The sequence below is a fragment of the Vidua macroura genome, chromosome 7 (genome assembly GCF_024509145.1).
Source record: "Vidua macroura isolate BioBank_ID:100142 chromosome 7, ASM2450914v1, whole genome shotgun sequence".
In the NCBI taxonomy this organism is placed as follows: Eukaryota; Metazoa; Chordata; class Aves; order Passeriformes; family Viduidae; genus Vidua; species Vidua macroura.
The window spans coordinates 29040068-29065073 of NC_071577.1; the positions used below are offsets into that span (position 1 = coordinate 29040068).

General features: G+C 46.3%; 1 protein-coding gene across 1 annotated transcript in view; it reads left to right on the forward strand.

The window, feature by feature from the left end:
- GLI2 (GLI family zinc finger 2) overlaps positions 1-23603 on the forward strand; it is a 188539-nt gene extending 164936 nt beyond the window's left edge. The window contains exons 9-14 of the mRNA XM_053982750.1: positions 1526-1657; positions 5260-5409; positions 9068-9232; positions 13700-13981; positions 17024-17360; positions 18407-23603. Coding sequence (XP_053838725.1) covers positions 1526-1657; positions 5260-5409; positions 9068-9232; positions 13700-13981; positions 17024-17360; positions 18407-20763 — 3423 coding nt within the window. The 3' untranslated portion in view covers positions 20764-23603. The remainder of the gene's footprint in view (positions 1-1525; positions 1658-5259; positions 5410-9067; positions 9233-13699; positions 13982-17023; positions 17361-18406) is intronic.
- Positions 23604-25006: the final 1403 nt, after the last annotated feature.

Genomic DNA, 25006 nt, shown 5'->3' on the forward strand with positions numbered 1-25006 from the left:
CATTTGAAGCACCTCATGCGAGTTGTGATTTGGGTGTTTGCAGTCCTTGGCAAGATAATATCTCCCATGATGGTTTGTGCTGTAAAAATACAATCAGACAAGATTTGTGGGACACAGTGAAGTACCAGGCATGAGGGACCTGAGTTACTGAACTTCTGCAGTGCCACAAGAGAGCTCCAGTATAGATTCAGACTAGCACTGAACTAGCTAGAAATTAAATAAGTCAATCCTTTTCAACAAATTAAATTATTACAGTTCCATTTTTCCAACAGAAAGTATAAAATTTTTTGCAAAATAAGATTTTTAGTAGAAAATTACAGTTGTCCAGGAACTGCACTTTGCACAGAGACAAACATAAAAAAAAAAAAAAGACTTAGTGTTTAAAGCTCAACCAAATAAGAATTGCAGGAAAAAGAAGCTCCTGTGTGAACTTTCTCAGACTATTGCTCTGGGCTCTGGTATAGTTTGAGTCTCCAGAAGTCTTTCTGTAAATTACTACACTTTCCAGTCCCAACAGCCACCTTGCAATATCTTTTTTTTTTTAAATAAGAGCTAATTAAAACAAATCTCTTCTGTCTGAAGTGTCCAGGAGGCAGGATGCTTTGTGCTAGTCAGCAGTAGTATCTGGGAGAAAAGGGAATGAAGGGGGTCAAAACCTGCAGGGTTTTGTCTTGCTAGATTTCCAAGCCAGTACTGGGTGCTGATGGCCTTGTCTGTAGTGCAGGTATCTGATGCATGCAGGACAGTTGTCCTTACTCAGATTTGTACTAATTATGTTGTATGTTACACTATTGTGTAGTTGCCCATGCTTTAATCCTAGCAGCCGTAACGAAAATCTTCTGTGCTTCATTTAGCACTGAGGAGCTGGCTAGACAGAGAAGTTACGGAGAGACCTCACAGTGTACCCAGCATAAAAGTAACTCATTTATGAGTCCAGAGTCCCAGGAGCTCTGTTCTGCAACCTACTCTTCACTGGGTTTTGCTCAAGCTTTCCAAACTCCCCTCTCAGAGAAATGTTTTGAGAACTCATCACTTCATCCCTGTGGAGCATCCTGCAGGCATAAATCTTTGGGTTAGGTATCATTTTCTCATCTACTGAGAGATGCAGAAAACAGGAACCCCCTGCCCAGCCCATGTCAGGTGAGTGGGCTCTGGCCTCTGACTGCCCTGTGATTTCTTTATGTTCATGTTTCTCCACTCCACCAAGATCAGCTGTTTTGCTCCAGCAAAGAGCACAACCAAAGGTCAGAAGCCAGCTCTTTCCTTTTTTCAGTTTTTCCTGGGACTGCCCACAACCCAGCTGAATCCAGGCACAGTGGCTTTGGGGTGCTTCATGTTTTGTCGTCAACTCTCATCCCCTTCTGCCAAACCTTGTAGCTCCTTATTTCACAGTAATCATGGATGTTACGTAGCCACAACAAGCACAGTTTTGTGATCAGTTGATACTTGCCCTGTAATCTATGAGTGATGGAGGAATTCAGATGAAAGAAGTTCACCTTATACAATGCACCGTTATGTGTTGCAGGAGCATCTGACAGACCTGAAAGAAGATCTTGATAAGGATGAATGTAAACAGGAGCCTGAGGTTATTTATGAGACTAACTGCCACTGGGAAGGGTGCACAAAGGAATATGACACTCAGGAGCAGCTCGTCCATGTGAGTAATGGTTGGGAGGAAACCCCAGCGATAAATTTGGGTTTCTGTGCACTTGTCCTCATTTTTTATCACTAGCTGCTGTACAGCCAGAGCTCACCCTGGGAGCTACTAAAGGTGCAAATCAGAGATATGGTGTGTAAACACTGCCAAAGCAGGTCGCTGCTCCCCGAGGAGTTCAGCTGAAAGAAGCCTCTCATAGATTATGTCATACTGCTCCCTTCTCAGCTGCTGAGGCTGCACTTTCAGTCTCCCTTGTGCATGGCCCAGTGACAGAAGGCTCAGTGCAGAAGACTGGATCAGAAAATGGGGAAAGGGGCCCTTCTCTCTTTACTGGTCATATTCATTGAGCCTTCCCACAGAGCTACACCAGCTATGGGTCAGGGATCATCCATGGTGTCCTTAGTCCTAGTCCAGGCTGGGAAAGCCTCTAATGCTGCTTTAATGAGCTGTGGAGCCATATCACTGATAGGCTGTTGACCTGCTCAGCTCATCCCTCCCACAGAAGCAGAGCACTTTCAGAGTTTGATGGTATGTTCCAGTGTCTGAAATACAGAAAGTGGGTTAATTTTCTGAAACTTGGGCAACAGGGTTTCCATAATCACAGTGATGTTCCCAAACCAGTGTCAAAACTGCTCTCTGAAGGATCCCCAAACCAGGTCATTAATCAGATTTTCAGTTCTAATTAATTCCAAGAACCTTTTGTGTGCTTTGCTTCATCTGGGTATCCACTATTTGGTTTCCTTTGGCTTCTGGGGTCAACAAATTCCTCATCCTCAGGGAAGTGCCTGTGAAATCAGATGTGATCTGTGTCTAAGCCCCATTTTGCTCCCAGCCCAACACTCTCCCAGTCCTTATTTTGGGTCTGTGGTGTGAGGCCCATTTCTTTGAAGCCAGCCCATATCTGTTGGGAATTCACCAGCCCAGCAACCCTGATGCTTGCAGTAGTTTTGGATTAAACACATTTTGCAATAGGAGCTGTTACCTTTTCCTTCAGCCTTTAGCTGCTTGCCTCAAACAGGCCCCCGGCTTGCTAGGGGCCACCCATGTGCATCTCACACGTAGCCCCCTTCCTGAGGGCTTGTCTCTGCTTTCACCATTTTTTATATATCTTCATTTTGGATATGTTTAGATACTCCCAAATTGGCATCAGTCGCCACTGCCCAAGTTCTGCACACAAACATTGTGCAGAGGGACTACACTCTAAATTATAATTTTGGGCACATGCTCTTCTTCCATCTAAGGCTAGTGCCTGCCTGTCTCTGCTAGAAGCCACTGGTTCAGTACATCAAGTCCTTGAGTACAGACAGATTTGGAAATGGTTTTCAAGGCCAGTTGAGTGATAAGGTGCTTAGTGAGTTGCACATTGCATGCTATGGGGCATTGCTTTTTTGGGGTTAAACCACAGCATGCCTGTCAGATGGGCTGGGCTCAAATTTGTCCAGCAGTTTTTGTGTGTTTCCCTTTCAGATGTACAAAAAATTAACTCTGCCCAGAGCAAAGTGCAGATCACCAGGAAGCTCAGCACAATTTATTCCCAGAAAAAAACCCAACAAAAATAAACAAAGAAAAATGTTTGATGAAATATCCCAAGATTTTCCTGCATTTGGAAGGTTACAAAAATTGAGTTTTCTGTATTGTGATTGCAAGCAACGTGGGGTTGTGGATTTGGGATGCCCAAAATACACATGCAAATGAAATACAGATGTCATGGGCCACCTTCTGAGAAGGTGAGATGGCTCTCACCATGCATGGAAAAACTCCAGTTTGTGTGCAGAACAAAGTACTTGGGTGAGCAGAGTCTGTTGCTCATACACAGTGTGCTTGTGGGAGAAGTGCATGTCAACAGGGAGCAGCAGCAGTGATGACATATTTTTGCAAGCACCACTGCTGCTCCCAACCTCAAAGGTCACACTCAATTTGAGAGAAGCCCAAGCAAAGCCTTCAGCCAGGCAGGGGCTAAGGAGCTGTAGCTGAAGTGGGGTGAGCTGTGCAACTCCTCCTAAAGCATGTGATGGGAAGCAGATGTTGCCTAGACTGGGAGTGAATGGTCCTGAATGGGAGCTACAGTTCCCCTCCTGTAAATGTTCTTACTCCGGTTCAAACAAGACCAAAAGGGTAAGCCTGTGCTCTTCCACACTCCCAACATTGCTGTGTGTTGTGTAGTTGTGGTTGCAAGTTAGACTCCCACACAAACAGAGCCTGGAAATGTATCTCCCCAGTCTAGTCTGGACATGGTTTAGCATGTCCATGGGTCTCCGGGGAGGTTCATCAGATTTCCACCATCTGAGGCTAAAATCTCACACTGATGCCACGTTGTAAAACCAGAACTGTAGGCAGCAGAACTCTAAACCCATGCAAAGCCTCTCCCAAACCTAGGTTCCCCCAGCTCTCCCAGCCCACAGTTTTGGCTCTCAGTGTTTATGTGTGGTGCCCAAGAGCCCAGCTGAGCCCCACACATCTCCTCTTGTCCCTGGGTAGAACTGGGACCCCAGGCAGCAGGACCCTGACCCCAGGATTGGACTGCAGCACACAGAATACTGAGACTGGGTTCAGCTGGGGCTGTGAAGGCTGATGAATTTGTTTTAATGTACTTTTGTGTCCTCGTGCTGCCTCACTGCCCCAAGAGAGTCTCATCCCTAGCTGCAACATGTGTGCCTGGCCTCAGCCAGGGGACGAAGGCGGGGGCTAGAAAAGTTCTCAGCACAAAAAAAGCCAAAACCCAAAACCAAAGTCGTTTATTTTAGGATTTCCTGTCAGTGAATGTCTTCTGAAAACACAGGAGCGAGGACAGGCATTATTTTTGGCAATGAGACCCCGTTCAGAGAGACAAGGCTGCCGCGGGAACGGCGCTGCCGACGGACTGGCCTCTCGCTCTGTTTATTTTCGGCAGGGCTTCATCTGCCCTGCTCTGGGAAGAAAATGGCCCACTTGTCCATACCAGGGTGGACGAAGGCACCATTCTGGGTCTGGCTTTTCAACACTCCAGCACAGAATTTCGTGGGCCTGAGTAATTAGCAGTAATTGAGCTCTCCCTGCTGCATAGCTCATAGATGCTGTCATTTCCTGCCAGCCACCAGCTCTGGACAGCAGGTGGATGTCATGGGGCTAGCATATGGACTTAGATGCATAGGATCATTTAGGTTGGAAACTACCTTTAAGATTATTGAATCCAACCAAGTTTTGTCTCCTGTCCATCATCCTCCAGCAGCACCCCAGGAAGGGGTCTCAGGTGTGTAAATGCAGCACAGGAGGGTTCAGCAGAAACAAAAATTACTCTGTCATCCCCATCAAAAATGGCATCAAGCAGCTGGGGGCACACTGAGAGGGCTCCCTGCTCCCAAAAGCTCCCACTGATTTTGCAAACCTCCCATTTCTAGCCTGCTTTGTACCCAGTGTGCTGGGTGCTGCACACTTTTCTCTGCAGAACACACCAGACCCAGTGCTGGGTCCACGTCCCTGGTGTCACCTGTGCACCTGGCACCCAGGTGCTGAAGTGCCTGACAAACACTGGGGAGGGAACACCTGGCTTTCGGAGCACTGTGCATGATTCACTGGCATCAGCTCTTCCAGGAGTGACCTGGTTTTCCTTTCTCTCCTACCAGCACATCAACAACGATCACATCCACGGGGAGAAGAAGGAGTTTGTCTGCCGTTGGCAGGACTGCACACGGGAGCAGAAGCCCTTCAAGGCTCAGTATATGTTGGTGGTGCACATGCGAAGGCACACGGGAGAGAAGCCACACAAATGCACGGTGAGCTGGCAGGGACACATGGTGCATCTCACTTGGCACGTGGGACACCAAGCTGGGGTGGTCACAAAAATGTGATTGCAGATGTAGGCATGGCTTCAGGTAGGGCTCTACCAGGCAGCCACTGGCAGCAGCTCAGAGCCAGTCCAGCCCTCTGTGTCTGGGTTACAGCTACTTGCAGGTTAGACCCTGCAGACAGGACAAGAGGTCAACGAGTGTGGTTGAGGTGTTAGTGGGCAAAACTGCATTTCCTTGGGAAGAACTGTTTCAGAACTACCACAGAGATCCAAAGCAACTCAGGACAAGTCACTTAAGGTGAAAATCCAGCCAATTCAGTTGCCTACATCCAAGGAAGAAATCCAGTAATGCCACAATGTGGAGAGCTGCCTAACCCTGGTTGTGTCTAACCTGGCATCACCCACTACAGCTGCTGGGAATGCAAGATTCCCTCACCCACACATCCAAGCATGCACACATGCCTCTTTCTAGCCTGGGAATCTAGGCCAAAACCTCCTGCCTCTGCTCTCTTAATCCAGAGGTGAGGTTAAGCCATAGGTGCTTAAACCCCAAGAAGAGCTCAGTCCCCCCCACCTCAGCTTCCCCCTTCAGACCTTCTGCATACCAGCAGCACTGTATCTAGGGTTAAACACCTGAGGAAGAGTATGGGGTACTGTTTTGTATCTCTGTGGGTGCAGGCTCACTGACCACATGGGAGAGTTGGGCTCTCATCCTCCTTAGCCTCAAGATATGAAACCCCATATGTGCCTTCACCCTTGGAGCCTCTCACCACACTGCTTGCTGTATGGGGCATCCAAGGATGCCTGATGCAAGGCACAAGAGGGAAGCAAGGTTATGGAGTTCAGTGACTGTGGTCAACTGATGGGAGAGGTGTTCACAGTCTCCCTCCTCATCTCCTTCAGCCTTTATTCCTCCCAAAGTTCTTTTCCTCCCTGTCTTTTGATATCCTCTGCTCTCTGCCTTCTCCTCCTGATGGCATTTCATACCTCCTCTGCGGTCAGCATTACACTGTTCCTCTCCCCAGAGTCTTGGGGATGAGTCTCTTCCTGCTCAGCAAATGTCTGAGCCCTCCTCTCATATCTTCCTCCTCTTCTGCTCCATTGGCCAATTCCAGCCCTGCTCGCTCCCTGGCTCTGCCCCAGCTCCTGCTTACAAATATTAGGATATGTATGATTTGCCTGCTGTATGGCTCCTTTATCAATCTTCCAGCCTTGTGTTCATTTAATTTAGAGCATAAGCTCCCCCGGGGCATAGGGCCATGTCCTTTGTTTTAATCTTCTAAAGCACTTTGCCCAGTCTAGTGCTTTACCAATCTTCCTTAAAAGTATCAAGAAATATTGATTGTTGGTGCATACAGAGTGAGCACTGAGGGCAAGTCTAGCCTGCCCTTGTAGGCAGAGGGACTCAAGATACAAAAACAGCAGTGGCTGAATCCTCTTTAGTGCTGTGGTCGAGCAGGAAAAAAATACTGCTGCCCTTTTCAAGCCTCAGTTTTGTCACACTGGGGGCAATGGCAAGGCTGTGTTTGAGTCTCAAGTCATCCTCTGCCTCCAGGAGAACTGCAGGTCCTCCATGTGCAGTATGTTGCAGCAATTGTCCCCAAACTAGAGAACCACCATTTTCTTGTTGTCTGGGATAATGGCAGTTCTGCAGACAGTGCCCTTCTGTGGCAGAGCATTCCTTGTCCACGTCTGGCAGTGATTTTTCAAAGCAACATTGGTTTCAGACAAGAAGTTTGTGGTGTACATAAAGCTACAGATGAGCCCAACTGCAGCCTGGGATTTGGTCAAGGATTATTTCAGCAGATGACAGCTAGAACTCCCACTGGCATAATCAAATCCACACGTAAGAGTGGGAACAACTGCTTTGGACATGCACAGGCTGCTTTGCTGAGAAGCTTTTATGTGAAAATGTGGCCTTAGAACTTTTGCTCTTAATAACTGCATTTTTGTGTCAGTATCCAGCAAAACTAGAATGAACACATGAGTTGTCTCATGCTGAGTTCCCTTTGTTTTACAGCAAGAGGAATGATGTATTTCAATAACTGTAAGCGACTTGAGTTGTAAAGGATTGTTTGTACAGGGCAAGAGAAGAAAGAGATATACTGTGCTACCTCAGAGCTGTGGCATGTTCTGTGGGACAAATGGGCTAATGAAAGCTGTCTGAGGAAGAAAAACTGGATCCACCTCGCCCTGACAAAGCTGTGGAAGGAATCAGCTCTTGCAGGATTCTCCTACTCGTCCTTGAAGAGATGAGACTATCTCAAGAGCAGAGCAAATCTGCCTTATGTCCACCATCCCTATGCTAGACTTTAAAGGGGATCATAAGCAAGCCTTCTTTTCCAACACAACAAAGTTGCATGGGATCAACCTGTACCTACATGCTTCATGGGTTTCATGGGCTGCATGTTTGCCTCCCTCCCTACAGTCTGGCAGGTCCTGTGCATGTGGAGCACAAGGGGACAGGTGCTGTTGCTGTTGAATGCAGGTGCCTTTGACCAGACCTTTGGATGTGTAGAACAACTCAACTGCCCATGGGAAAATCAGACCTGTCCTGCTGTGGCTCCAGTTTCTCCACTGGCCAAGACTCAAACAGAGCAATGTGAAGGCTTGTCACAGCTGGACTGAACTTGTAGATATGTTGAAGTGATGTGACTAGAATACAACGCATACATTACAGCAGCAGGGGCTGCTTGTTGGAATTTAAAGGGTGGTTTTTTTGTATAGGAAGTACAGCCTGAGCTTTTCAATGCTCCCAGCTGAACAGGCAGTGCAACATTTAGCTAGAATTTGCAAGGGATCCTTGCATTTCTTAAAACCTCCCATTTGTTTTGTCAAAAAGAGCACTTTAGAGACTCCTTGGTTGGAGGTGAAATCCTCCCATGTTGAGACGGGGCAGGTGCAGGAAGAAGCCTCCAGCCCAGCCAGAATGGAGGGTGGCAGGACTTCAATCACCCGAAGCCTCACCTCATCTCCCAAGCTGCTCCTTCTCATTGTGTGGGCAGCTCGTTTCCTTCCAGGAGAAAGGTTCCTGGCCTGTTTTGTCATCCAAAAATCCATCTGTCTTCAAAACTAAGAGTCTTGTTTTATAAACTAGTAATGTCAGACAGCCTGACCACAGCATCTTCCAAGAGTAAACCCAAGCTGTAATTTGGGAAACTTTAAAGCTTGCTAGATTTCTGGTTTTGTGTGTTAGGGAACTGTCTGCTCTTTCCACTGTTGGTGCTAGTGAAGTTGCAAGGCTGGTCAGACTGTGGAGAAGCTGTCAGTTCCGTAGGTGGGAAGGAGGGGGCCCCTGTTTCTGAGTGTTTTAGATGCAGAGGGGTGGCAGGAGGGGCTAAGAGAACTCTGTGAAGGGTGAAGGGGTGTTTAGCCCTGCTGGAAAAAAAGAGTCACTTGTTGAAATGTCAGGTGGGTACCCAACAAGGAGTAGCACCTCAAATATGACTCACTGCTGAAACTCTCAGCCTGCCTAGGGAAGCAAATTCTCCCAACAAAGTGGATGTTGTTCCCTAAAACACAAGCCCTTTAAAAAGAAGAAAAAAAAAAGAAAGAATGAGAAACAGATTGAAAGGGTTTAGGCAGGGGGAAAATCAAATTTTTCTGGTTAATTAATCACTCCTCATGTGGTTTTTTTATTTTAGTTTGAGGGTTGTTCCAAAGCCTATTCCCGCCTGGAGAACTTAAAGACACACCTGAGGTCCCACACTGGAGAAAAACCTTATGTCTGTGAACATGAAGGCTGCAATAAAGCCTTTTCCAATGCCTCGGACAGAGCCAAGCACCAGAACAGGACACATTCCAATGAGGTAAGCCTGGGCTCACCACAGCTCAACGGAGGGCTTTTTTTAAATTTTGCTGACAATAAACATACACTTTACACACTGGACGCATGTAAAAAGAAACCTACTGTAATGAGAGGTTTATCTTATTTTTTAATGGGATTTATTTTTGCTGGGGAGCCAGACCACATTAGCTTTATATTTATGAAAGCTGTGTTTAAAATCATAAACAGATGTTAAAGTATGCAAACTTTTTAATCGACTTTGGAAATGAAAACAAGCATTTTCCAAATTTATATTTTTAATAGCACAGATAGTATAGTACAGTTGTGCAAGTGGTGTTTAATATTACTGTGGAGCAGACTTGCAGTAACATAACAGCTACCCTGGATCCTGATACTCTGGAAATAATAGTCCCTCCATCATTTGATGTACAGTGATAGAGCACAATGTAATGCTTTGTTAACCTTGGATAATTAAGACTCACTATTAGTAGTTGGGGAGCAGAGGAAATTGCCTTTATTGTAACGCATGTGATGGTCTGTTGCAATCAACCACGGCCGACGATTGAAATTTATATTACCACTAATTAGCTGACAGGGGAAGAAAAACAACACTCTAAAGTTCTAATAGTGTTTTCAGCCATGAAGAATTCAGTCTGTAGCCTAATTTGCAACAGTTAAATATAGACTATTGGAGAATGGAACGCAGTTGCTACGGTTGACAGCCTTTTGAAGCGATGCTGTGTCTACAAAGGGCTTGTTGGGAGTATTTTTATCTCTGGCGTAGTATCAGTCAGTGATAAGCAAAGCTCTGTAGGTTTTAGAGATTCTGTTTGAGTCAGAATAAGGACTCAAAATCTAGAATCCTCTTCCAGGCCGAGATGATGCTGAGATGGACCAATGAATGACTAGTATCCCAGGGTTGTTTGAACCGGTTTGGGTATGAACCCAAATGTCAGGATTGTTCTCCACCTGCAAGACACAGGTTAAAATTAACTCATGTCCACACTTAAACTGGATAGTTTGGAGTTGTTTTAAGGCTACACCAAGCTTGAGGCCAGGAGGGACCAAAAAGATAGGTTGCAACCTCTCGTCTGCTCGGCATCCTGCATTCCCAGGGAGTGGTGTTTGACTACGTACTTTTTCTAAGTTAAAGCTTCTTCCCCTGAAAGGTAGGCAATTGTAGTTTAAATCTCACATTTTAGGTGTTGGAAATTGCTCGTTCTCCAGCCCTGGATTCTTTTTTTTTGCCTTCCTCCAGTGCTGGATCCAGTGTCCCTTTCATTGTTGATATTTCCACCTCTTTAACTTTGCAGTGTTAAGCCACTCTCCATATTCTCGCTCATAAGCTTAATAAATCAACCAAGCCACTAAAGATTTACATTTTTGCAACAGTTTTTCATGTCTTAAAGGAAATGTGCATCTCCCTTCGATTCATAAGGATTCTCATGTGAATGGATCAAGACTGCTGGTACAGCTTTCAGTGCTGGATACAGACTCACTCAGCCCAGTCTGTGGACACTGACAGTATGTGAGCGACTTTTTTGTCCGTAGATCACTTGAGCTCAGATCCCTGGAGCTTTACCAGGAGCTTTGCTAGGCTAGGGCAGTTTCCCATCTGAGCCAGCTAATGTCCCATGTGGAATTTTCATTTTGAATGTGTTAGTAAGTGTAATTTCTCCAGTGGGTTCAGATTCCCAAGTGATCCAGATCAGGAGCTGCATTGGATCTGGGATGACTCCTCACTTCATCTGAGCAGAGCTTGAACACACTTGAAAGTCAGATCATTTGGGTTCCCCTTGTGCAAGAAGGTGAGGCTGTAGGGCAGGAGCATCCAGCTCCATGTCTCTTGTGCACCCTGATCTAAATATGCTGACACTTGGCACAAACTACTTTCAAACAACCCAACTGAAGACTCGGATAACAGATAGGGGTTTTATCCTCTGCAGTTGCTTTCCCTGAAGGACACCTACCTCTCCTCTGGTGCAGGAACAGCACAGCCACTAGTGGAGGATCTGTACCAGACCAGCTGGCCCTGCCACAGGAACTATAAGGCACTACCACTATCCAAACGATCTTACATTTTGCAGTCGTGCTCACTCCTGAACTGTTGTTCAGCCCTCCTTGATGCAGTACGGAAACACCCCAAGATTGTGGGAGACCTGTAGGCTCCATACAATGGTTCTCTGGGCCATATTTTTGACATCCTCTTTTTGAGGATCATATAACACGATCCTTTACACCAGGTGGTGTCCCTCACAGCAAAGCTCCTCACACTGGGCAGCAGGCCCAGGCGAAGGTCCTGTGTCCAGCTGTGGCCATGACCACTGGCTTAGCAAACTGTACTGAGACCTTGGCTCACAAAACCACACAAATGCAAAGCAGAAGTTTGTGGCTGTGAATATTTCCCATTACCCATTGGTAACTCTATTATGGTTCCTAGCTACCTTCTAAATATTTTCCTCTGCTTGCATTGTTTACTTGGATTACACCAGTTTCAGAGTTAGTCATCCTAGTCTCCTCTAAGGGGGAAGTTCCAGGTTCCCTGTGTTTGTCACTATCATTGTGTGACAGGACGTAGGTGTATGGTCCAAACAAGCTGAAGTTCAAGGCTGGGAATATGTTACCACACTGGCTTTGGTTTGATTGTTGAAATGTCATACACACTATGTTTTAAACTTCCAGTGATTGTTTGAATCCCTTCAGGGGATACCTTCGAAGTTACACCTGGAAAAAGGGGTTTCATCCTGTGACCACTCTCCAGTGCATACACAGAGGAGTGGCATGGGTTCATGGCCAGCCAAGGACTCAGAGTGACATTTTCAGCAACTCAAGTTGAACAAGGGTAAAACACATAAATCCAGCTCTGCTTAGTGTGTGGGGAGATCTCCAGTTCTCCCAACCTAAGGAGTATTACCCTGTATGTGCATGAACATAGGAGTTTAGATATCTAAACTCTTGACGTCACTAGAGTGAAGATGTCACTAGATGTCAAAATCTGAATAACCCAGGGACAGATGAAGGCACACCAATGAAACAGCAGTCATCCTTAGCTCAGTTGCAAGAGGTATGGCCTGATGAAGAGGATGATTGAATCCCCTTAGATGGAGTGTCTGCTGTCTAAGCAAGAGTGATCATGTTACCCTAATTGCTAGAGTCTGAAAAATCAGAACTGTTGAGCCTAAAGAATATTTATTAAAAATATTTGAGCTGTTCATATACAGGATTTTTTCAGCACATGTGGTGGGGGTTCTGTTCTTTGTAATAAGGTTTAATAGCAGTAATGGTATTTCTATAATGCTTGTCCAAAAGGTTGCATGATATTTTTAAATAAACTATTTTAATTTTTGTGCTTTGGTTTACCCAGCTTTAAAATATATTAAATATTTACCTCAGTGGGGTGTTACGTGGATTTAGCTGGTTTGAATGATGTGCCAAGATCAGTCAGGAAGCATGCTTTTGAATACAAACAGACTTTCAGTGTTTTTCATGTGATGATGCTGGCTTTCTGCAAAGAGTATATACTCCTTTGTATTTTTTCACTTAAGTTCCTGAACAAAATTACAAAACAGATTTAAAAAAAAAAAAAAAAAAAAAAAAAACCAAACAGAATAGGAATGGTCATTTTGGGTAGCCTTCAAATAACATCTGTTTTTTCTCATGGATCTATCCTAGTGGATTGGCAGAAAAATACATAGAGTAGTTGTGAGGCCAAAAGCAGAACTTGCGATGAATTCAGAGCTTCCAGTGCAGCAGCACCATCTCAAACAACTGCAGTGCTAATACACTTTGGAATTGAAGACTCAGTAAAATAAAAGAACTTAAAAGAATAAAAGTATCTGTTGCCGATTTCTGTTTTCAGAAGCATGGCTTCAGCCTTGTTTTCCTGTGGCAATCAATGATTCATGAATTCGGGATAGAGTGCTGTCATCTGAAAAAAAAAACATTGCATGCCTGTGGTTTGTTTTGCACAATAGCAGATTTCAAGGTGACAGGTGCTGGAGTGGTGTGATAGATTGAGTAGGGTGAATCCAGTCTGGCTTGAATTCACTGGACCTCCATCAGCCAAAAGGTTTCAGACATTTTCTTGGTGTAGACCCCACCTTAGCAGAGTGAATGTGTTATGCCCAGTGCGCTACATCACCTCCTTCCCATCCTTAATCAGGAAATATTCCTGTGGCCACCCAAGCAAATACATACATGGTAAAGTAATACTAGGGAAGTATTTCATGAATTCTTAGCTGTCTTTTGATCCAGAAACTGAAAACAAGAAGTTTAGCCAACATGAAATGGCCAGCCAAGTCTGTGTGGATTAGCAGCAGCTCATATATCACATCTTCCGTATCTCAGTCTTACAGAGTCCTGTGGAGCAGATGCTCCACATTTTGCTGCTGCCTGCTGCTATGCTCATTATATTTTTTTGGCCCATACACTGTACCTGGAATATTTGGTCTTATTCTAAATATAACCCAAGATTTGCTTGCACTGACAGAAACCCTACGTCTGTAAAATCCCTGGCTGCACGAAGAGGTACACAGACCCCAGTTCCCTCAGAAAACACGTCAAGACAGTGCACGGGCCTGATGCTCACGTCACAAAGAAGCAGCGCAATGACGTTCACCCGAGGCCACCTCCCCTCAAGGAAAATGGGGACAATGAGGCAAGCGCCAAGCAGAGCAGCAAGGTGTCAGAGGAGAGCCCTGAGGCCAACAGCACCACAAGGAGCATGGAGGATTGCTTACAAGTCAAAACAATAAAAACAGAGAATTCTGTGGTAAGAGCAGTTGCTTTTGGCAGAAATGACGTGGTTCCTGATTTCTCTGATGCACTAGGGGCATAAAGCATTTGTATTCCATTTACCTCTCTGGGCAGGTGCCCTTCAACCCTAGAGTTCAAGTCCAGAAATGAAACTGCAGGTCAGGGCACAGCCCACTGCATTTTGTACCTTCCTACCCAACATCATAAATTCTTGCCCTTGTAGTCATAGGAGCCAAGTGATGCCCTTTGCTGAGGTTGGCATTCCTGTGCTGTGAAAGTGGGTAACACCCAAGAGTGTTGTGGTCAAATGAGCTTTACCTATCTCACCAGTTTAAATTGAGCAATGACCACAGGGCACAGATTGATGAATGCTTCTTGAAGCAAAGGTCCTGGCTTAAGCAGTCCCTTTTCTCCTCCTCCCTGTACCCTTCACTCCTTCTCTTTCTAGTCTGCTGCTATTTGATGGAGCCAGTGGGGATAAAACTAGCTGTTCTATTTTTGTTGAGTATCTTAAAGCAAGTTCAATTCCTTGATCCTGTCCACCATACACAGAAGCACAAAATCCCTGGGGTTTTCAGGGACCTTTTGAGATCATCTAGTCCCACCTCCCTGATCAGCCGAGGCTGGCTAGAGCAGATTACTCAGGAGTACAGAAATTCAACAGATGACTCCCAGCTGCCATAGAAAATTGTAGCGAGGTGATGGGGCAGGGGAGTGAAATTAGGAATAAACATGGGACCAGTGCTGCAGCTCACAGAATACAGACTGTCACTCTGCCATGATCAAGCTTTACAGCTCTAGCACCTGAAGCAAAGACCATTTATCAGCTTTCTGTCCATTGCAGCAGCTCCACAATTGGCAGTAGTGTGGTCAGTGGTACTAAAGAGCTATGTATAGTGGTGCTTTCAAACACATCAAACCTCTTCCACCCCAGCCAGGGTGGAGGAGGAGATGGAGCATTGCAACACATTAATCACTTTTACCTTTTGATGTTTTCTTTTCACTTTTGTACCCAAAGTTCTGGTCTGCTGCATCAGCTCAGAGTGGGACAGGGTATGGGCTGGATACAGAAGAAAAGACCTTTACCTGCAAAGGAATGTTCACATATTCCCCAGACTTCCCACTTGATCTGAAAGGACTTTGAGCTCCAAAATATATATTTTCTTGATTTGAATCCAGGCTAAAAGATAGTTATTCCTGTGAAAAACATGCCCTGGAGCTACAAAGATTTTCTCAGAAGGGTTAGGGAATGTGTTGTTGGACAAATTACTAATGAGCAGCATGTTTTAGTTTAAAAAAAAATTCATATTTACACATCCAGAATGTCTCTAATTGACTAAAGAAACAGTTTCCTGTGATGAGGTTCTGTACTGTGTTACAAAAGCTGAGTGTGAGAACCACTGGACAGAATGACCTTTCTCCAATACTCTTCCTCTATGTGTTTTGTTGTTTTTTTCCTATGAAAACACTGACACAATTACAGCTCCCCACCCTGCTTCTCCTGAAGGTATGGGCTTGTTTTCCTAGCACTCTGTGCTGCCAGAGTTCCAAGCCATCTCACTGGCAGCAGCCCTGGTCATGTGCTTCTCTTCACTGTGCCTCTGTAGCACCAGGTACTTCCCTTGTGCACATCTGACAGGTGGCATCTCATCTGGTGGGTCCACATCCAACTCCTGTTTCATGGTTAAGGTCAGGGTGGTGGGAGGGGTGAGATGCTTCACTGGTTCCCATCATTCCCAGGCTCCTTTTTTTGACCCATATTTGTGTGTCACCCCAAACCCATGGAAACAGGTAGAAAGTCTCTCCTAGGAGCTTTTATTTGTGCCCTCGAAGAGGGAAGGCAGGGAAGATGGGGTATGGGAGTGGGGGATATGCTGGTAATTTGTGCTGTATTCTGCATTTCCCTCTTCCTCCTTTTACTAACCTGGTCCTTTTTGTTAATGCTGTCTTTGTCCTAACAACCTGTTCTTTATTCCCACTTACCCTTCCTTACTCTACCTTCCTAAGGACAGTCGGTACTAAGGTGAGCAAAGAAATCCTTTGTATTAAAGTAACTGTATAAAGCATGATCTCCTGCAGATCTCTGTCTCCATTTAACCCTCACAGGATGGAAGTAGAAGTATGTGGGGCAGTGGGGAGGGACAGGAGAAATTTGCTTGAGTGCAGAAAGGGGGAGGATGCAGTGCCCAAGGATTCCCTTTGCCACCTTTCTCCCAGCATCACAACTTGCCATTAAATATTGGGATTGCAATTTCTATCATCTAGACTGAAGGGCAATCAGAGCCAGTCAACCCTGCCCATGGGGAGCTGCTATGGAGTAAAGTAACAACACTGCAGCACTCCGCATTCCCACCTTGGCCCAGGGCAGAGTACTTTGCCTTTTCAGCACTCCCATTTTTTGCTGGAGCATGAGCCTGGAGCAGAAAAGCCAGGCATCCTGTTTGGTAGCAGCAGCAGAGCAAGTTCAGACCATATAGTGTCTGCTGCAAATAAACTACTCAATGTGAATAGTTTACATTCCTAATGTAAATAAAATAAATATTTATGGTGCTTATCTGGCTTATCTGAAAGTGGGAGTTTGCAAACAGTGAGCCAGGTTTTTATCTGGCAGAGAAGTTTGTCAGCTAACATAATTATATGTTAGGGTATTTTAAAGACAGAAATATGTTGTGTCTGAAATACTTAAACCTTGATCCCATGTTAGATAAGCCAGTGTTTGCTGCAATATACCTTGCACAACCAGGTGACATGCTGCTTTTCTTCAAGAAACATCTGTCCTTCTTTTGGAGGGATAGCATTTGGTTCTCTCCATCTTGCAGTTGAATCACCATGGTTTTTCCAGATGTGGGGTGCAGTCCCATCCTCCTCTCACAGGGAAGAGGCATCTGCCTTTTGGAAGAGCTGAGATCCTGCTGCAGCAGGGAGGGGTAACAAGGCAGGGGAGAGCCTAGGATGGGAGCTCTCCTAGGCTCCAGGACTAACATGGGATGTTGGGCTCCTGATTTCTTTCCATCCATGTTTTCACCTGCCCAACTTTTTCCTCTTTTGCCTCCCCAAGATGTGTCAGTCCAGTCCTGGTGGCCAGTCATCTTGCAGCAGTGAGCCATCACCCCTTGGCAGCACCAACAACAATGACAGTGGAGTAGAAATGAACATGCACAGCGGGGGAAGTCTGGGAGATCTGACGGCGTTGGATGACAACGCTCCTGTGGTGGACTCAACAGTCTCATCTGGTAACTCGGCAGTCAGCCTGCAGCTAAGAAAACACATGACGACGATGCAAAGACTTGAACAGCTCAAGAAGGAGAAACTCAAGACAGTTAAGGATTCCTGCTCATGGGTGAGCCCAGCTCCACAAGCCAGAAACACCAAGCTGCCTCCCATCTCAGGAAATGGTAAGCCCTGGGCCTGGACCATGTCCTGTAGGAACATTTCAGAGTTTGACTCTGGTTTCATAACCAGGAGTCTGCCCTGGAGGAATGAGGATCATTCCTTATTGCCTCTGAGTCATGCTTTGATAGATAAAGATGTCAGGTAAAATGGACAGCTTGGGTGTAAACACAGCCATCTGGTGATGTGCAAGAGAAACCCAGGTGCTCAGTTCTACAGACCTGTGAAGGGAGACAGAGGTTTTGGTGTCCTTGTTTCTGAGCTTGCCCAGAACCAGACACAGCTGTCCCCATTGTCTCAGTTACAGCCGCAAGACTACTTGCATTTTTTCTAGCAGTAAGAGTTCCCCAAGGGCTAATGTGCTTCCTGGGAGACCACTGGAGCACAGCAGCAATCCAGACAAGACCTCCCTCCATAATCTTGCTCTGAACAGGCCTTTCGTCACTCAGAAGCTCCTGGCTGTTGCCTCCAGCTTCATAGTCTCCTTTCCCACTGGCTGGTGGGTCCTGGTAAAAGCATCTTTTTGAACCCTCTAGATGTCCCCTAACTTTGCCAAGAAATCCAAAGGCATCGTGCCTGGGTTATACTAGATCTGAGAGCTTCTTGTGTTGCTCTTGAAGAGCCTTTGAACACCAGCCTTTGTGCTCTGGACCTGCTCTCCCTGACTGCTGTGCATCTGTCCCAGAGAGTAGCTGTGGTTGTGGTTGTGTGGTGTCCCTGTGGCACTGTTCACATCAGTCCTACCTTTGTCCCACTGAGGGAAGCCCATGTGGAGACATTTCCTCAGAAGCTGAGTGTAAGGAGTGTACATGTTACAAATGCTCTGCAGCAGGGATTTCTTAACTTCTCTCCCCAGACTTCTTGCTCCCTTTTCATGCACATAGAGCTAGAAATGAAGCTTTGAATTCACTAGCAGCACATGAAACTCATCATCACTCCCATGAAATATTTGGGGGTGGCTTTGTGGGTCTATATTCTGGCACCTAGAACACTACGAAGTGAAAGTTCTCAGCTAACTAAACCTTTTCCTTCCCTGCAACCTTTCTTTCAGGCTCTGTTCTAGAAAATAGTGGTGGTTCTTCTGCTACGCTGCCTAACCCCAGAATAATGGAGCTGTCTGTCAACGAGGTTACAATGCTGAACCAACTCAACGAGCGCCGTGACAGTACAACAAGCACTGTCAGCTCTGCCTACACTGTCAGCCGCCGATCCTCAGGGATCTCCCCGTACTTCTCCAGCCGCCGCTCTAGTGAGGCTTCGCATTTCGGGCACCGCCCTAACAACACGAGCTCTGCGGACTCCTACGACCCCATTTCCACAGATGCCTCCCGCCGGTCGAGCGAGGCAAGCCAGTGCAGTGGGATGCCGGGTCTGCTGAACCTCACACCAGCTCAGCACTACAGGCTGAAAGCCAAGTATGCTGCTGCCACAGGGGGCCCTCCTCCGACTCCCCTGCCAAACATGGAGAGGATGACCCTGAAGAACAGGATCTCACTTATGGATGGACCAGACCCCACCTTGCCTTCCATCCGCCTCCCACCAGGCCCCAGGCGTTGCAGTGATGGTAACACCTATGGCTACGCATCAGCTCCAGCATTTCCCCATGAGGTGCAGGGCAACTGCACAAGACGGGCAAGCGACCCAGTGAGGAGACCTCCTGGAGACCCCCAGGCTCTCCCACGAGTTCACCGCTTCAACAGCACTAACAGTGTGAACCCTTTCCATCCTCCACATGCCACAGACAGGAGGAATTTTGGTCTCCAGAGCTATGGGCGCTCAGATGGGAGCCTGCCCCGGCACACCTACTCACCCCGGCCACTGAGCATCAGTGAAAACATCACCATGGAAGCCATGTCCGGGGAGACGGATGTGCCCATTGGAGATGATGACATTATGCTGCCAGATGATGTGGTACAGTACATCAAATCCCAGAACAATGGGACAGTGGCCGAGAGCACTTCTGTGGGATACAACAATGAGATGCAGAACTTCCAAGGAAGTGGGAAGCTGCAGCCTCCAGCCTTGCCCAGCCAGCGCAGGATGGCGGTGGCAGAGGCAAGTATGAGCCACTTGGGACCCATGATGGCAGAGTGTACCATGAGTTTTGATACTTCTTCAGACATGAATAAAAATAACATGCCTGTCCAGTGGAATGAAGTCAGCTCGGGCACAGTTGATATCATGTCCAATCAGTCAAAGCAGCAGTTTTCACAAGGGAACTTAGCGGTGGTCCAGCAGAAGCAGAACTTTGGTCAGTACCAGAACTACAACCAGCAGCAGATGCAGCTGCCAGACAACAGCATGAATGCAACACCGCAGAGCTTTATGCAGAGAAACATGGGCATGGATGGGCAGAGGCTAAACTGCATGCAGCTGCGGCAGCAGCACATGAGCCTAGGTCCCAGCATGAGCTCCGATATGGGCTTGCACACAGGGTATAACCAACCACATCAGATGCTGAGCCCCAGTGCGGTCAGTGGCAACCCAAATCAGATCTCTCCTAATTGTAGCAACATGGCAGCAAAGTCTGGACCCCACCTTCACCCTCAGCAAATGGACATGGTGGCCAACCCTTCTTTGATGGTCAGGAGCAACAGTGAGCGCACAGCACTGGGACAGGTCATGCACGAACCAAGTCAGCAGAACTACTCATCTCAGCCAAGTCACCTGAACTTCCCTGTAGCTCAGGAGACCTTTCCTCAGCCCATCATGACCTCCAATCAGCCCAATTTTGAGCCTCAGCAGAGCGTGATGGGTTCAGCTGCGCAGGCATATCCGCCTGGCATGATCCAGCCTCATCCTCCACCGGAGCCAAACCCAGGCAGCAGACCCCGAGGAGTCCGCACCGCCCAGCAGCTGGGCTATATGAGAACTCCCCATCCTACGAGCACCATCAGCCCTGGCCAGGAGACAACAGAGGCCATGCATAAAAGAACCAGCGACATGTTGCTGGCACCAGCCCAGCAGTGCGCGGACGGCACGAGGGACAACAACTTGATGTACTATTATGGCCAAATCCACATGTATGAACAGAACAACGGCTTCGATAACCACACGGACTGTCGGGTCAGGCAGCAGCAGTGCACACAAAACAGCAAGCCAGCCACTCTGCCTTCCCCAGGAACAAACCAGGTGTCCAGCACAGTGGACTCTCAAGGTCTTGAGCCGCCCCAGATAGATTTTGATGCCATCATGGACGATGGGGACCATTCAAGCCTGATGTCAGGAACCCTGAGCCCCAGCATCCTGCAGAACCTCTCCCAGAACTCCTCTCGCCTGACGACTCCACGAAACTCTCTGACACTGCCAACCATACCTGCGGGGATAAGCAATATGGCAATAGGTGATATGAGTTCCATGCTAACCACGCTGGCAGAAGAGAGTAAATTTCTAAACATGATGTCGTAACAGTAAAGCACAAGGCCTTGGTGCTATCCAAGGGGCTCTGCGTGAAGCAGTTGTATGAATGTGCTTTTCAAAAATAATCTGTTTCAATAGAGTAGGGTTTTTTATAAGTGTTAAATACATTAAAGGATTTCAAAATGAAAATTTTTAAAAGTCTGTGTACAGAATTATGTAAACTATATGCAGGCAGTTCAGTACCACAAGGGTGCACCTCTAGTATTATTTTTTTGGCTTGGTTTCCCAGAGCACTGAATGGTATCGCCACCAAGCTAGGAGACAGCATGAGGGTGGTTAGAGATTAAACCCTCCCTTCTGGGAAGCCCTGTAAATAGCCTTCCCCATCATTTTTCCGTTAGTTATATTTGCAAAAAAATTCCGTTTTCAACCCACCCCAGAAAGAAATGGGAGGATGTGGTTTTGGTTAGAATAAAAGCCATACTATGTATTCTGCTCTGATGAGAGTAGGGTTTAGTTACGTCTCCAAACAAGCCCTCTGCCAGCAGTATTGTTTTATACCGTAAATACCTTTGTATCTTGCAAAGAGCAACGTTTCCAAATGGCTTCTCAGCAAAGTGCCTTACCATGCTTTCTTGTTAAGTAGCCAAGGCCTCTCTTCCTTTAAAAATCAAATATAGTGTATTGTCAGAAGCGTATATAAAATGTACATTTATAAAAACATAGTGGTGTTTCTGAGAAAACATTGGAAAGACACATTGATGAGACACATAAAAGGTGAATGCACACTTTGATCAGATGTGTTTACAACGTGGTTTATATCATGTGCAGAGTGGAGCAGAGGTCTGGGAACAGCAATCACTGGGAAATAATCCCCTGTGGCAGGAAGGCTCTGGCGTGCAGACTGACACACATGCATAACTTTGCACCTTCTGAACACAGTGACTTTCTGTGAGTGCCCCACATGCATCTTTAATGTCAGAGTGCTGGAGCACACATTACTGGATCCCTGTGCAGCTTTGCAGCAGCTTCGCTCTCTGGTGGGTTTTCCATGCTGAGGTGCTCATGTAAACAAGTGATGGTGATGGAGAGATTTTTACGATTGTTCCAGCCCACCGTGCACTGTGGCAGCACCAGGGGAACAGGTTAATCTGCCAGGGTTCGTCTGTGTGATGTGCTCAGTGCAGGGTTCTGCCTGGGCTCCATGTGCACAACAGGTGCCTTGCTGCACTGCTGTGGGGCCAAGCATAAGCCAAAACACCCTGCCCCACAAGCAGGCTTGTTGGCATGCACCCAGTGCTAGCTTAACATGTCCCACAGCATGAAAAAAACCTGCTGTATCCAAAAAATATACCATGATCAACCTGAGTTGTTCATTTAACTAGTAGACTGCACCTGCAGCCTGCAGCACCTGCACTAGCAGACTGCACCTGCAGCACTAAACATGTGTATAGTCTCAAAACAGGTATTTGAGTCAGAATAATAGCTTGGTCAATGAGAATCTCTTGGAACCATCACTGGGGAAGAGATGGGAGAAGCAGGACCTCCTGAAGTCAAATTCTCCACCAGAATATAACTGCTTATAATAGTGATCAGCTGTTTCCAGGACAGTCCCACCTGCCAGTAAGTTATCTTTGTTGTATTATTTATTTTTGCTGTCATTAGACAAAAGGGTAGAAGCAGTGGGGTGCATGTTCTTGGGAGGAGTCCTTGCTTAACTTCAGATTGCGTTGGACAATGACAACTCCTCTCATCCTGCTCTCATAGCCTCAAATACTTTGTACCCCATATGTTGAGGGGCAGGGAACAAGTGTGACATCCCCCCAGGTTCTTACAGCTGGACTGAGTAAGCATCTGTAGAGCTTCACTCTTCCCTTTCTGTCTTCCTGTCATGTCAGTGTCATGTTCCCATTTGCACCTGACTCTGTCCCTGCACAGGACCAGGACAGCTCTAAAAGGGTGTTTTCTGGTGTCTTTTCTTTCCTTTTGCACAAACTGATGTCAGGATCACTCTTCCCAGTATCACCAGGGGCTGACATGAAAATGCCACATGCTACCTCCAGGCAAACTCTGTGACATCAGGTAGGCAGGAGCTGTGTTTGGCAGTGGTGCATCGGGACAGCTTTGCTGCCAGGTATCCCTGGCTACAGCTGGTGCAGGGAGGTGCTGCTCAGCATCCTGCAGTCTCATCATCCTCATCCCAAATGCAGAGGGTGCACACAGGGTGCTCTCAGCCCTGCCTTTCACCCCTTAGTGATTCCTGCTGATGTCCAGGATGCATGAGGACAGGGAAGCAAAGCAAGGTGCCTGGCTGTTTATTTGTGTCTCCTGTGAAAGTTGTGTTTAAAGGGATTGTTATATACTCTGCTGTATATATTCTCCTGCAGTTACTGACCTTGCCCTTGCCTTCGCATTTATGAAAAGAGGGCAGTACATGTTTTAGGACATTGTATGTTGTCCTGGACATTTGGAGTACAACTGGGCATCCCTTATGCTGAGATGGATCAGGCTTTTGTGTATCCTTTGTTTGCTAATGACTTTTTTAACAGCTGCATAGGGCAACAATGGCTCATGAGTCCTGCCTCACAGATATCTCATTAGCAAAAGTTCAAATACAGAAGCAAAACCAAATCTCCACTTACTTGAGATTTTTTGGACTTTCCAGTGGTGGTCTTCCTTCATTTACTGAAAAAGTATTATAATAATCTTTCCAGCACTGTATATATTATGTATAGAAGACATCATTACTAAAAGTACTGTAGGTGAATTGTTCTGTCAAATTTATATCCTAAGAACATTTTTAGCTGTTTTCTACATCATAATGGAGGTAACATGCTGAACCTGTATATAAACCTTTTGTACATTAAAAAGTAATTTTTTTTTCATAATTCATGGTGTCTGTTGTTATTTCTTTTTATTGCCAAATAATGGTTGGTCTCAGTCTGTCATTACCACACCAACACTGTCAGTTGAACTCTGGTGGTGCTTAGGAACTGTTGGTGAGGAGCTAGTAGGGTGAGTGATACAGCACAGATGTGGAATGGTCTTGCCTTGAAGAGCTTCCACTTAACAATGAGCTGGAGGTGGCAGAAAGAGAGGCAGCAATGTCAGTGTGTGCTGCAAGCACAGTCCTGCTGCCCAGGTGTCTTTCACTGCCTCTTGGCAGAGGTGATTTGAAGGACAATGGCGGTGCAGCAGGGAGAGGCTCAGAGCAAGGGGTTGGACAAATCTGTCAACCAGAAGATTTATGATAAAAATGGCTTGTTGACTGACTTGGTCGTTGTCCAAAAGGAAACAGAAATAGGACAGATTAGCAGGAGCTGTGATGGGCCATGACAGTGGCAAATTGAATATTGGGTTTGAAGAAAGGAGAAATTAATCTGTGCATTATGTATGTGATGCGAAGCAATTATTGGGTGAGCAACTGATAGATACATCAGTTGTGACTAGTTGGAGTCTCATCCAGTTGCTTGATGAGAAAGATTTAATTTGGCTGCAGCAAGAGTTAGTGCAGCTACTCAAGAGATTGACTTTCAACTTGTTTTTGTGGAGGTGTGCACAGGGCTAGAGCCTTAAGGGAGAGTGAGGAGACTCACAGGTGATCCTCGTGGGCACAGCAATGAGCTTGCAATGAAAGCTGCTGAGCAAAGCAGTTGGCCAGTGAGTCAGTGAATTATACTTGGTGCAAATGAACCAGTAGTTTCATGCAGAAGCAGCTGAAGGGGATATACTTCTTTTCCTCTCTTTGGGATTCCTCCTGAGCTGATTGGCAGAATCAGGTACGTAGAATCAGGTACATATGGGACAAACCCTCACCCTGTCTTCAGGATTCCTATATATGGGACAAACTGTCCGGGTTCCTTCAAAGTCCATGGCAAGAGATTGGCACATCCCTCTTGTGAAATTAATCTTTCCTGTTTTAGACACATGGAATGGGGTGAACTTTTCCTCTGAAAGACATGTGTCACTCTCCTCATTGATTACAGAGAGACCCCCAAATGGCCAGCTTAGATGCCTTGTTCAGTGGGGCGAGGTGAATCCCGTAGTCTTGTGGATCTCTTACACTAATCTGGTCACCCTCAGCATGATCTGAGGTTGAGTCAGTGGAAGTGTTAGTGATCCTGTTAGCCTGTTATTTATTGGATAAATATCACACCCGTCTGTACTGTCCAAGAACTACAGAAATCACAATAAAAATGCAGTAATTTTATTAAAAGGAAATTGTTCAGATCTTTTCTATTGACAAAAGGTTTTGGAGACTCAGATCAGCTCCTACTGCTTTTCTACTTCA